Raw genomic sequence first — 15,083 nt, forward strand, 5'->3', positions numbered from 1 at the left:
ACGTTACACTTGGTTTGTTATATCTCTTAAAATCTTTCAATCTAGAGTAATCCCTTTACTCCATTTTTACTCACTTGTCCTGTTGAAGATACCCAGACAGTTGGCTTGTAGGTTGGATGTGTCTGTTGGCTTCCTTGTGATACCATTTTACTTGTTTCTACTGCCTCCTGTGTTTCTAGGAGATTGGAAGGAAGTTAGTCCTAAACATTTGATGAGATTTAGATTCAACTATTTTGGCTAACATATTTCTTAGATAGTGTCGTGTACTTCATAATATACCATATTCTGAGGCACATATGTGTGGACTCCCACTCACAGTGATGCTGAGACTGATTTGGTAGTTGCAGGTGGTATCAGCCCAAGGCCTCCATTGCAAAGGTCCCCAACAGCCTCTCATATACTGATGACTGTAATCTGAATCAAATAATTTCGTAAGGAATTAGAAAATGGTGACTTCCTAATTCTATCATTTCTTTCTCTTTTATTTAACGGAATTATTTTTATAAAGAAGAACTTTCCCTCATTGAACTGGGCTATTTAGTTATTCCATTAGAAGTGGCTTATTCCCTGTTTCACATCCTCTCAGCCCACCTTTTATTATACTATGGCCATTGCAGCAGTAGGTATAAACTGACAGCACCTCTCTTCATATGTATTGCATACATCTCACTTTCTGCCCCTGAGTTCTTCTGACTCCACAAGGGAGGGATATCTGCTTATCACTCACACAGGATAGATTCGAAGTATGAAGGGGTTAAGGTCCCAAGGGGGAAACTTGGACCAATGGAAGATGGGAGCTGGTAAATAACTGCTCTCCTCCTGTACCAAACTTACAATTATGAAGTATACTTTACATGGCTCAAAGTCTCATTGCCACAGTGATAACTAATTAGAGAACACCTTTGTATTGACTTACCCTGTTTCCCTCTTCCTAGTCATCCACTACTCTTTCCTGAGATCACTGTCCCAAATAAATTACCTAAAAATCAAGCCCTTGTCTCAGGTTCAGCTTTCAGGGGGGTAAGCCAGGCTAAGACACCACTAAATATAATTCATACAGGAGATACAGGATAAATGCTTAATTCTCTCATTACATTGAAAAATTTCAGAGTATTGTCCTAATTATTAATGCATCTAAAAAGGAACTTATGGATTTGTATTAATGATCGAATTCCAATCAGTTATATTAATAGTTCTAACTTCTTTTTGATGTTCAGACTGTCCTCTTTTCAGGCAGTGGGAGCTCTTTTATGCTGACCCTTTTGTGCCTTTGACCTGTCCCTTTAGACTGTAATCGCTTCCTTGATTTCTGGCACAACAAAATGTTCCAGTTCATCCTACACATTTCTTGCCCCATACTAAAATCTGCCATTCTGCCAAAGATCGTTGTTCCTTATTATAGGAAATGACTTATTGAAAGTACAAGATAAATGCTAAAGGTACTTATTACTACAAAATTGTCATTATTTCTAAGCCTTTTCAAAGGATAAAGCAAGTTAATGTTTTTTTTTTCTCCAATAAATGTAAAAGTTTTCTTATTGGGATATAAGAAACACATTTTGAAAAGAAAAAAATCCTAAGTTCACACTATTTTCAATTTAACTTTCATATTACATGGATTCTACTTACTCTGAAAATCACTGTTTCTAAAAACTCTAATAATTGTTTTTACCTATAATATACAAGAATAGTTTGAGAATAATATAATAATATCTATATTTCTACTAGCATTGAGACTATTAATTAAAGCTTAAGATTTCTTTGTAGGTCTATTTACCCTGAGAATATATTCTATTATGATTGTACAGTGAAAATACTATTTTCTAAAGTCATTTGTCTACTTGGTATGGTTAAGACACTAACTTAATAGACAGTTATATGATTTGCTTCAGTTTGTTTTCAAATTTTAGAAATTACATTTTTATTTTGGATTTAAAATTATTTTGAATATGTAAAGTAAATTCATGATTCTAAAATCAAAGCTGTAGAGCCAAGGTATATTCAGAACAGTCTAAATTCTGTGCCTATCTCCTCTACCTCTTTCCTTCCATTCTAAATATGTACAAATATATATTTATGGCTTATCTATCTTACAAAGCATACTACACTGTTCTGTACTGTGTGTTTTTTTAAGCCAATATATATTCTGGAGGTCACCCCATATCAGTGTGAAGAGATGGCCCTCATTCTTTTTCACAGATGCATAGTGTATTTCATTGTGTGGATCTACCCTAGTTTGTTCAACCAGTCTCTTGCTTAGGGTTATTTGGATTGTTTCCAATCCTTTTTGATTACAAATAATACTGCAATGAATAATCTTGCATGTAAATCATTTTGTAATTTGGGACAGCTTCCCAAAATTGCGATTTCTGGGTCAAAAAGCAATGTATATGGTAATTTTGCTAGGGTTTATCAAATTCCCTTCCATAGGTACTGTGTACCATTTTGCATTCTCAATGGCAATGTGTGCCATCCCTACAGCCTGCCAACCAAGTAGGTGGTCAAACATTTGGATTTTTGCTGGTCTGACTGGTTGCCTTCTTTTAACATCCTGCCCCAAGATATACCATGATGCCTTCACCTAGTTTTAGAAGAAATCTCTTAGGATAAATAATAGGTGATTATATTATGGGCGATGGAAGGTGGCTGCAGTGTCTCTTATCTATTTCCACTCACCTAATCATGGAAATGCCAAAGTCACAGCATCCCCATCCTGTTAAGACCTTGTATTTCCAAAGGTCGCCTCTGGTTTCTAGCTAAATAAAAGGACATCAAATATGTCCTCACTTCTTTCTAAGGTCAGCAGAATGCAGAGTGGCCAGTAAGTGAAGTCCACTTGTACCTTACAAGCCTCAGAGTCCTGAAAAAGGTAGAGGAAGAACTCCATGACCATCTTTTGTCAGCTTGCTGTCTCCAGAACAACCACAACGCCAAGGGGAAGTCCCTGTGTACGTCTGAAAGTTTCCAGATTGTGGTGTGACCACTCCCTAACCTGCAGGGCTACTCACCGTCAGGACTTCTTCTTTTGCTGTTTTGTAGAAGTAAATGTCATGGATGGATATTGCTTTTGTCTTCCAGCATTTCTCATTTCCCTGCATTCTAGTAGGCAATTTTGGTGTTCCCTGCCCCCCAAGACAGATATTTGGCAATGTTTGGAGACATATCTGGTTCTCACAACGTGGAGAGGGATTCTGCTAACATCTAGTGCAGGGGTCCTCAAACTTTTTAAACAAGGGGCCAGTTCACTGTCCCTCAGACCATTGAAGGGCCATTGGAGAGTGCGGCGCACATTCTGCACATGCGCACTGTGGGCCCAGGACGAGTGGGGTGCTAAGCAGGACAGCCAGCTGTGGCAAAAACACCTGGTGGGCTAGATAAATGTCCTTGGCGGCTGTATGTGGCCCCCCGGCCGTAGTTTGAGGACGCCTGATCTAGTGGGAAGAGGTCATGCTACTGAACATCCTATAACACTCAGGACAGACCTTCCTCTGCCAACAAAGAATTATCTGTTCCAAAATGTCAATAATGTCAAAGTTTAGAAACTTTGCGGTATTCTTTCTTTATGCACACATTCACAGACATCCTTAAAATGACTATTATCAGTGGCAGAGGAAGGGCAGAATCACAGACACTCCCTTTACCTGCTCCTCCAAAAGTCACTAGCAATTCAGAAACCTCTTTAATCATAAAGACTTTACGGAATTATATATTTATCTGGAAGATTAAAGAACAAATACCATTTTAACCTTCTAAAAACTGATTATCATTAGGTACAATGCAACCTTTTAACTGTAAGTACAAAGGAAAGTGCTGATTATTTAAAGTAAATGGGACCAAAAGTCCCATGAATAATCAAAAACTTGGTTAATAGAGTATGACCAGAGAATAATGCACTTGGCTTCTGTGAAGAAATTAAAGTACATGCTGTGAATTGGTATTAAGGAAATTGCATGAAAAGTTACCCTTAAGGTACCATGATGCTGAAGAAACAGCCTCAGGTGCACAATATATTACATTCAGTCTTTATCGCTCTTCATATTCTCATGACTTCTTTCACCTTGGATAACCTAGAAGCTCAGGCCTTGGAACTCTTTTAAATGTTAAAGTATCTCACTCTCCACATTTATTTTCATCTAGGAACAGACTTGAATTTTATTGCCAAGAGTTTATCTCGTTCACAGGAATTATTTTCAAACTTCAGCTTACCTTACTTTGAGAGCATACACTCTGTTTAATACTTATAAGCATAATTGACTTAAAAAATGGGTGTGTCCCTGAAAAGTTATACCTAAATTGAATTTTTTTTTTGAGACAGAGTCTCACTTTGTTTTTTTTTTATTTTTTATTTATTTTTTTTATTTTGGCATATTATGGGGGAACATATTTTAAGGTTTCAATAAATGCCCTTCTTCCCCCACAAGTCTGAGTTTACAGCATGACCATCCCCCAGATGGTGCACATCTCACTCCTTATGTATATATATACCCGCCACCCTCCCCTCTCCCACCTGCCCAATACCCTATTACTGTAGTACCTATGTGTCCACTTAGGTGCTACTCAGTTAATACCAGTTTGCTGGTGAATATATCTGGTGCTTGTTTTTCCTTTCTTGGGATACTTCACTTAGTAGTATGGGTTCCAGCTCTAACCAGGAAAATATAAGATGTGCTATATCACCGTTGTTTCTTAGAGCTGAATAGTACTCCATGGTATACATATACCACATTTTATTAATCCATTCTTGGATTGATGGGCACTTGGGCTGTTTCCACCGCCTTGCAATTATGAATTGTGCTGCTATAAACATTCGAGTGCAGGTGTCTTTTTTGTAGAGTGTCATTGGATTATTTGGGTAGATGCCCAGCAATGGGATTGCTGGATCAAATGGTAGATTCACTTGTATCGCTTTAAGGTATCTCCATATTGCTTTCCACAGAGGTTGAACTAGTTTGCAGTCCCACCAGCAGTGTAGGAGTGTTCCTCTCTCTCCGAATCCACGCCAGCATTTGTTATTTGGAGACTTTTTGATAAAGGCCATTCTCACTGGAGTTAAGTGATATCTCATTGTAGTTTTGATTTGCATTTCCCTGATGATTAGAGATGATGAGTATTTTTTTCATATGTTTGTTGGCCATTCTTCTGTCTTCTTTAGAAAAGTTTCTGTTCAAGTCCTTTGCCCACTTTTTAAGAGTCTCACTTTGTTGCCCAGGCTAGAGTGAGTGCCGTGGCATCAGCCTAGCTCACAGCAACCTCAATCTCCTGGGCTCAAGTGATCCTACTGCCTCAGCCTCCCAAGTAGCTGGGACTACAGGCATGCGCCACCATGCTTGGCTAATTTTTTCTATATATACTAGTTGGCCAATTAATTTCTGTCTATTTTTAGTAGAGACGGGGTCTCACTCTTGCTCAGGCTGGTTTCAAACTCCTGACCTTGAGCGATCCTCCTGCCTCCCAAAGTGCTAGGATTACAGGCGTGAGCCACCGCACCCGGCCTAAATTGAATTTTTGTAGATAAAATCAAAATTAAATCACAAGGAAAATTTGCCAATGTGAGTATGAAGCTAAACCTTTTGTAGAGAAAATCATCTTTTTTGCAAAGTGAACAATTATCCTTTAATTTGCTTTTCCAATTTTTACATGTAGCCCAAGGGTCTAGTCCATTATTATGCATGATGCTAATTTAAAAAATATCAGCTATAAATTTGTAAGGATTTTGAAAGTTGAACAGAGCTTTACAAGCTATTTTTAATAGTATAAGAACAGAGTAATATATCCTTTATTATTAACAAGCGTTTATTAACACTTGATTTTGGGTGATGAGAAAGGGAGCATGAAGTTAGACATACCTGAAAAAAATAATAGGTAGCATTACTGAAAGGATAATCACATTGACTACTTCCCCTAAGCAATGAGGAGAAAAGAGTGCACGGTAGCCTATTAATTTGAGACAGTCTAATGTTGTTAAGAGTATGGATTCAGAAGCCAGATTGCCTGGGTTCAATCCCTGCCTAGTGTGGCCTTAGGCAATTTAGACAACTCAGCTGTGCCTCAGTTTTCTCATACAAAACACAGAGAATACTATCTACTTAACTGGGCAGTTTTTAGGATTAAATGAGATAAAATATGACCTAGTATGTGAAAAGTGATAGGTTTTTGGTTTTTGTTTTTGAGACAGGGTCTTGCTCTGTCTCCCAGGCTGGGCTGCAGTGGTTTGATCATAGCTCACTGCAGCAGCTTCCAATTCATGAGCTCAAGGGAAGGGGTCCTCCTGTCTAAGGTCACCACTATACCTGGCTAATTTTTAAATTTTTTTTGTAGGGACGGGAGGTCTTCCTATGTTGCTCAGCCTAGTCTCCAACTCCTGGCCTCAAGCGATCCTCCTGCCACAGCCTTCCAAAATGCTGGGATTACAGGCGTGAGCCACAGTACTGGCTCAGTGATACAGTTTTGAATCCTTGATGGTGAGTAGAGCTCCAGCGCTAGGCGTAAAAAGGAAGAAGAGAGGAAGGGAGCAGGCACCCTTTCATTTCAACCTCTCTGCATCCTTGTGAAGGAGGCACGACTAGTTCTGCCAGGGCTGTACACATGGGGAAACAAAGGCTTGGCGAAGAGGCGGGTGATTTGAACGTGGATCCGAGGGCATTCCTTGGGAAAAGGACCCCTTTCCGCTGCGCCACGCCACCTTCCATCTGGTTGGGCCTGAGGGCACAGTCCCACGGCCTGGGGACTTTGCATTCCGCCACTGAGCCGTGCCCACAGCTCCAGCAGCCATGCAACCCGAGGGCCAGCTAGAGGCCGGCGGCGGACAGCGACTAAAGGCTTCCAGGAGGAGCAGGCGCCTCCGCCCCACGCCCTTCCTCGCGGGCGGCCGCGGGGCCTGGAGGAGAGACTCGGTAGACACTGATCCTTGTTCATGACACAAATATATTCACGTGTGCCCATTCTGTGCTGGGCACCAGGAACGCTATGATGAACCCAGACTCGGCCCAGATTTCCGGTGCAGGGGAACCACTCACCGCCCGCAGCCCACACCCCTGCCACGGTAGAAGCTCTCAGGGCACAAGACGCGTTGGGAGGAGCCGAATCTCACTGCCCTGGGTTCTCTTCCAAAGTCCCGCCCCTTCAGGGCGTTCTCGGCCACGCCGTAAAGTGAGGAGCATTCTTTGCCCCTTAACAGCCCGTCTCCGTCTTTACGGCAGGCCGGATTCCACGCCTCCAATATGGCGTCCCCCACATAGGAAGTGGCCGTGGTTTCTACCCCGGGTGGCTGGGGGCAGTGCTGAGCTGGGGCTGCTCTTCATCCATCCTGGGCAACTGCAGAAAGCAGCAGTTAAAATTCGTTTCTGGTCACGGCTCTAGGAAGCCATCTCCTCTGAGGGTCAAGAATCGCCGTTTTCTTTTAATTCCTGCAAGTTCCTCCTCTGTCCCTGGCTTGTTGTCCGTGCCAACTCCGGACATCCCCAGGTCCCTGACCCTTCTACACTCAAATCATGAACCTTCAGCAGCTGTTGCGCTTGCCCCGTTATCTCGGAGCCTTGGGTCCCCCGCGTCGCCGGTGGTGGTCCCCGTCCCTCGACACCATCGCCTCAGTAGGTTCCTGGCGTGGTCAATCCTCGAGGTCCCCGGCTTACTGGAACCAGGTGGTGTCAGAGGCGGAGAAGATTGTGGGCTATCCCACGTCCTTCATGAGCCTCCGCTGCCTGCTGAGTGACGAGCTCAGCAACATCGCTATGCAGGTGCGGAAGCTGGTGGGAACTCAGCACCCTCTGCTTACCACAGCCAGGTGAGCTACTCTCTCTCGCTGACACGCTCGCACTTACTCGAATCCTTTTTTTCTGGCTGGCACACTCATCCCATTTTACTCAGACTGGCTCCTGGCTCCTTTTACTTCTTCCTTCTCCCAATCCTCCTAGGCATTCCATGTTGTCTCTTTTCTAGGCCACTTAACATTCTTGCTCAGCTGAGCAGGCAAGTGGTTTTCTTTTGAGAAACACTTGAACACTTTTCTCAATTTTGCTTCTTAATTGTCGAGGGTGAAGATGGCTCAGTGATTTGTGGAGAGATCGAGCGGGGATGTAGGTTTGAGTCATTTCCTAGAAATGGTCTTTTAAAAGTGGGATAGATTAATTTTCAGTTATGCATTGTTCAAGGGGTCATCTTCAGAAAGAGAGGGAAAGGAGAAAGGCTGAAGGTAGACAGTTCTTTCCAGTGAATGTGCGGGACTTTAAGTAGGAATTTATCAAGTCAGTAGTCATTGTCCATTTGGAATTTTTATCACTGGCTGGAATACCACTGTGAAACTTGCCACTAGGGTTTATAAAACTCTTTTCTCCCTTAAAAAAACCCCACACCTTTTGATTTGTAATTAACTTATACAGAAAAGTTACAAGAATAAAAATAGTACAGAGAACACACATGTATACCCTTTAATCAGATTCACTTACTATGTATACATTTGTGTGTCTACACACACTATATATCCTATTAACGTGTGTGTATATCTATATCTATTTTACTGAATCACCTGAGGGTAGATTACATACATCATGGTCCTTTACTCATAAATACTTCCGTATGTATTTCCTAATCACAGAGATATTCTCTTACATAACTACAGTAATCAACTTAGGTATATTTACTATTGGTACAATACTTTAATCTACCATTCATATTCCAATTTTGTTATTGATCTAATAATATCCTGTGTAGCATTCTTTCCTCTTCAGTGCAAGAGCCAGGCTAGGATCAGGTATTGCATTTAGTTGTCATGTGTCTTTAGTCTCCTTCAAACAAATATTTCCATAGCTTTTCTTGGTTGTTGTGATTAGAGCAGTGGTTCTCAACTGGGGTGGTTTTGCTCCCCAGGGGTCATTTGGCAATGTATGTTGTCACAAATAGAGGTACTTTACTGGCATTTAGTAAGTAGAAGCCAGAGATGCTACCCTATGATGTTCAGGACAGCCCCATAAGAAAGAATCACATACCCAAAGATGTCAGTTGTGCCAAGGTGGAGAAATCCAGGACAAAAATGACCTTTTTAAAAAAATTAAACTCTTATTTTGAGATAGTTGTAGATGCACATGCATTTGGAAGAAATAATACAGAGCCACCCAATACACCTTTGGCTGAGTTTCTCCCAATGGTAACATCTTGCAAAAAACTATGGTACAATATCACAAGCAGGATATTTACATTGATATGGTCAAGATATAGAACATTTTCTTCACTACATTGATCCCTCATGTTGTCCTTTTTTAGCCACATCATCTTCCCTTGTCCACTCTCTTGCTTTAATTTTTTAATGAGAGACCTGTCATTTTCTTCCTTCAAAAGTTAAATAACAATAATAAAGTGATTTTATTTCTCAGTATTGTTCCCAACTATCAAGAGTGTCACCTAATGATTGGGCTAAACTTGTCCTGTAGCTAGAATGTTATTAATAGTTCTCTAGAGATTTTAGATGATACATGCTCAGAACACACACACCTAGGTATGTATATGTGTTAAGGCTTAATGAAACTAATGAGCCTACTATACAATTTAAGAACTATAACTTTACCCATCCTGTTGAAACTAACTGTATACTCCCCAGTCCATTTCTTTGACTCCTATATTGTTTTGGTTTTTCAAAAAAAAATGTTCCTTTTTAAAATTACATGATTGTTTCCCTAAACAATAACAACATGTTTAATTTTGCTCATTTAAAAAAATTTACAAATATGGTAGTTTATTGCATATAGCTTTTTGTGACTTGCTTTTTAAAATTCATTGTTTCTGAGATTCAGCCATGTTGTGTATATATATAGCATTAGTTTTTCACTAGTGTGTTAAATTCTGTTGTGTGGGGCCAGGTGCCATGGCTCACGCCTGTAATCCTAGCACTCTGGGAGGCCGACTCGGGTGGATTGCTCGAGGTCAGGAGTTCAAAACCAGCCTGAGTGAGACCCCGTCTCTACTAAAAGTAGAAATTAATTGACCAACTAAAATATATATATACAAAAAATTAGCCAGGCATGGTGGCACATGCCTGTAGTCCCAGCTACTCTGGAGGCTGAGGCAGGAGGATCACTTTAGCCCAGGAGTTTGAGGTTGCTATGAGCTAGGCTGACGCCACAGAACTCACTCTAGCCTGAGCAACAAAGCGAGACTCTGTCTCAAAAAAAAAAAAAAAAAAAATTCTGTTGTGTGAATATACCACAATCTTCTTTTCTTCTTTCTTTTTCTTTTTTTTTTGTGGAGACAAGATCTCACTGTTACCCAGGCTGGTCTCAAATTCCTGGCCTCAAGCAATCCTCTCACCTCAGCCTCCCAAAGTGCTGGGATTATAGATGTGAGTTACCGTGCCTGGTGCAGTCTTCTTTTAATCTGTATTTTCGTTGTTTGCATTTTTTGGTGTTATGAAAAATGTTGCTATGAATATGTTTGTATGTCTTCTGGTGTACACGTCTTGAGGATATAGATACAGGAGTGTAACTGTTGGGTGTGTATATGCTCATCTTTAGAAGATAATACCAAATTATTTTCCAAAGTGGTGTAACAGTTCACACTGTCACAAGCAAAGTTTGAGTTCAGTATACTGTGTACTCATAACACTAAAACCAAGAGGAGTTTCTTCATTTTTCTTTTTTTTGAGATGGGGTCTTTCTCCGTTGCCCAGGCTCTTGGGCTCAAGAGATCCTCCTGCTTCAGCCTCCCCAATGGCTAGGATGACGGGGGTGAACCACCACACCTAGCTAATCCCCCCTCCCCCCCTCGCCCCCATAAAGACGGAGTCTTGCCATATTGCCCAGACTGGTCTTGAGTACCAGGCCTTAAGTGATCCTCTTGCCACACTTCCCAAAGTGCTGGGATTCCAGGCATGAGCTGTTGTGCCTGCCAGAGGTTTCTTAATTTTTTTTTTTTTTGAGACAGAGTCTCACTTTGTTGCCCAGGCTAGAGTGAGTGCCATGGCATCAGCCTAGCTCACAGCAACCTCAAACTCCTGGGCTCAAGCAATCCTGCCTCAGCCTCCCAAGTAGCTGGGACTACAGGCATGCGCCACCATGCCCGGCTAATTTTTTCTATATATATTAGTTGGCCAATTAATTTCTTTCTATTTATAGTAGAGACGGGGTCTCACTCTTGCTCAGGCTGGTTTTGAACTCCTGACCTCGAGCAATCCACCTGCCTCAGCCTCTCAGAGTGCGGGCGTGAGCCACCGTGCCCAGCCAGTTTCTTAATTTTTGATAATCAAGTAGGAGGTTTCTGTATATGTGTTGGGAATGATAGTGTCAGTGGTGGGGGTTATAGTAGTACATTGTGTTGTGAGTATTGTAGTCACTGTAATAAAGCATTGAAGTGAAAAGGGAAGAGCTAAAAAGATCTTAATTAATGTGTATATTTCTGAGAATTACAATTCATCTACTTAGTTGTGAGAGCATCAGATGAGGGTTTGGAGAAGATCCCTTCTGAGGCTACCAGAGATATATTAGATGAAAACTTGCGAGACTAATGGCTCTAAAACTTTCTTGATTATAGCCTACCTTGCCTAGTAGTACAGTGAAAGAATTGGAGAAGCACAAAATAAATAGGATTTAGCAAAATTGTTGTGGTAGCATATGTGAATTGTTCTATTTAATAAGAGAAGAAAGAGCTAATCTTTATGTAATTTTATTATACTTACTTTGACATTGTGATACAAATTATTTAAACAGTTTAAACTCACAGCCAAAGAACAAAGAAACTTCTGGGGAGGGGATATCTATCTATCTATCTTATCTATCAACTGTGTATGTATATCTGTTTTAGCAAAGGATCATGCATTTGATCCAGAGATTAGGCCAGGTTGTGGCTACTGTAAATTAGAACTAAAAACATGGATTAAGCAGCTGTATTATTTCACATGCTGTACACCATAATTTGTTGAATTCTTGTCAGCAAAGCATTGATGATAAAGAGGAAAATGCTCTCAGCATGGTAGTCAAAGGGCACAAAGATCCCTTGTAGTTGATGCAGTTAGGATGATAGGAACTTAGACTCATTAAATTCTTTTACAATTATAAAATAACCCATTTTACATTTGGGGTTTCTATTATTTGCTTAACTCAATATTCTAATCCCTTGGGCTATTTACTTTTTGAGTAAATCTACATGGTATGTTAGGGATGAATCATGTCTAATAGCCCTAAAATTTAAATGAATGGTGACATTATTGGCAAATAGCTGGGGGAAAAGGGAATCCACCATAATTTATTATTTGCTACTTTCTTTTCTTTATCTGAGCCATCCCATCAAGAAAAGGGAAAACCAGCCTAGATATATACTCTTTAATTTAACGGTTTAATACAGAAGTGAGACTAAATTAAAAATCTTGAAATTTGGGCTGGGCACTGTGGCTCACTCCTGTAATCCTAGCACTCTTGGAGGCTGAGACAGGAGGATTGCTTGAGTTCAGGAGTTCAAGACCAGCCTGAGTAAGAGCAAGACCCCATCTCTACTAAAAATAGAAAAATTAGTCTGGCATCGTGGCACATGCTTGTACACCATAGTCCAGCTATTTGGGAGACTGAAGCAAGAGGATCACTTGAGCCCAGGAGTTTGAGTTTGCAGTGAGCTATGATGATGCCACTGCACTCTACCCAGAGCAACAGAGTGAGACTCTGTCTCAAAAAAAACCAACTTGAGATTTGGTGAGATAATGATCCTATTACTAGGAATAATAGAGCAATAAGCTCATATTTTTACTCTTGTTCTTCTCAATTTTCTAGGGTCTCTCTGTTGTAAACAACTATAAATATTCCTCAATGAATTGATTGAATGTTTATTGAAGCTTATGAAGGGATATAAAGAAGTCTAAAACATGGACCCTGTCCCTTCATGAACTGACACATATATTTACAAATATCTAATGGAAGGTAACAAATGACTTGTGTCTAATGAGTTACTACATTTAGAAATGGCCTAGAATAGTACAGAGCCTTTCATAAAGGGATTAATTGAAGGATGGATGGATAAAAATTATGAGTAACATTTTAGGGTGGTGGTAATATATTATGTATTTTTTCCTTCATTATTCTTTTTCTCTACTTTCTTCCCAGGCTATTATACATCTGCTGGGAATAGGGAGGACCTTAAAAGCATGAATAAGCTGTGCAGTAAAGTACAATGAGCAACTTTAATAGAGCTAGAATAGCTAAAACAAAATTGAAAAAAGAAGAGGGGAGGAATCATTCTATAATACCTAGTTAGTCTTACTATATAGGCACATTAATCAAAACAATGTGGTATTGGCAGAGGAATTGACAGATCAATGGAAGTGAATAGAGAACCCAGAAGTAGACCAACACAAATATGCCAAATTGATTTTTAACAAAAGTACAAAAGCAATTCATTGGAGGGAGGATAGTCTTTTCAACAAATGGGGCTGGAACAAGTGGACATCATCATCATCCTAGGCAAAAAAATGAACCTTGACCTAAACCTCACACCATATTAAAAAAAAATTAAAAAAAAAAAAAAAATCAATGCAAAATGGATTATTGTGAAATCAATATAAAATGGATTTAAATGTGAAGTGTAAAACTTTTAGAAGAAAACATAGGAGAATATCTTCAAGACTTAGGGCTAAACAGTTCTTAGATGTGATACCAAAAACTTAATTCATATAAGAAAACACTTATACTCCATTAGAATTAAAAACTTGTGAAAGACTCATTTAAGAAGATGAAAAAGTTAGCCCCAGACTGAGAAAAAATATTTGCAAGTCATATCCAAAGAAGGACTTGTATCCAGAATACATAAAGAATTCTCTAAACCCAATAGTGAGAAAACAAACAATACAATAGAAAATGGACAAAAGGAAGAATGTATAAAGGTGGCAAGTAAGTGTGTGAAAAGATGTTCAATATTATTAGCGACTAAGGAAATGCATATTAAAATCAGGATGAGGCTGGAAGCAGTGGCTACCACCTATGATCCTAGCCCTCTGGGAGGCAGATGTGGGAGGATTGCTTGAGGTCAGGAGTTCTAGACCAGCCTGAGCAAGAGCAGGACCCTGTCTCTACTAAAAATAGAAATAATTAGCTGGCATTATGGCACGTCTGTAGTCCTAGCTCCTGGGTAAGCTGAGGCAAGAGTATTGCTTGAGCCCAGGAGTTTGAGGTTGCAGTGAGCTATCATGATGCCACTACACAGAGCAAGGCTCTGTCTCAAAAAAAAAAAAAAAAAAAAAAATCATAAGATACCACTACATACCTCTTAGAATGGCTAAAATAAAAATACTGTTAATATGAAGTCCTGGTAAAGATACAGAAAAACTAGATTTCTCATACATTGCTGAATGAAATATAAAATGGTACAGCCACTCTGTAAAATAGTTTAGCAATTTCTTATAAAATTAAACATACATTTATCATGTAACCCAGCAATCATACTCCTGAGCATTTATTCCAGAGAAATAAAAACTTACATCCATATCAAAATTTGTACACAAATGTTTATAACAGCCTTATTTGTAATAGCCCCAAGCCAGAAACAACACAAACATCATTCAGTGGTGAATGGTTGAACAAACTGTGGTACATACATAATAATGAAATGCAACTCAACAATAAAAAGAAGTGCACCATGATACAACAACTTGAATGAATCTCAAAGGAATTATTTTGAGTGAAAAAACTCAATCTCATTCCTCAAAAAATTAAAAATAGAATTACTGTATGATCCAGCAATTCCACTTCTGGGTTTATATCCAAAAGAACTAAAAGCAGAGTCTCAAAGAAATATTTGTATAGCCATGTTATTAATAATAGCAGCAATATTCACAGTAGCCCAGAGGTGGAAGCAACCCAGGTGTCCATTGATAGATGAATGGATTAACAAAATGTATATACATACAATGGAATATTATCCAGCCTTTAAGAGGAAGAAAATTCTGACACATTACAGCATGAATGATTCCTGAGGACAATTAAGCTAAGTGAAATAAGCCAGTCACAAAAGGATAAATACTGTCTGATTCCACTTATGAGTGTTTAGAGTAGTCAATTTAGAACAACAGAGCATAGAAACAGAAAGGTGGTTGCCAGAGACAGGTGGGAGGAGAA

General features: G+C 39.7%; 1 protein-coding gene across 3 annotated transcripts in view; it reads left to right on the top strand.

Moving 5' to 3' along the window:
• Positions 1–7,126: 7,126 nt before the first annotated feature.
• Positions 7,127–15,083, top strand: part of PDSS2 (decaprenyl diphosphate synthase subunit 2) — a 242,489-nt gene continuing 234,532 nt past the window's right edge. Inside the window, exon 1 of one of the 3 annotated variants that reach the window (XM_076003083.1) lies at positions 7,127–7,783. In XM_076003083.1, the coding sequence (XP_075859198.1) occupies positions 7,491–7,783 (293 nt within the window). In that variant the 5' untranslated portion in view covers positions 7,127–7,490. The remainder of the gene's footprint in view (positions 7,784–15,083) is intronic. The other 2 variants (XM_012753148.3, XM_012753145.3) reach the window with 2 other exon arrangements.

The sequence above is a fragment of the Microcebus murinus genome, chromosome 5, assembly GCF_040939455.1.
Source record: "Microcebus murinus isolate Inina chromosome 5, M.murinus_Inina_mat1.0, whole genome shotgun sequence".
NCBI classification, from domain to species: Eukaryota; Metazoa; Chordata; class Mammalia; order Primates; family Cheirogaleidae; genus Microcebus; species Microcebus murinus.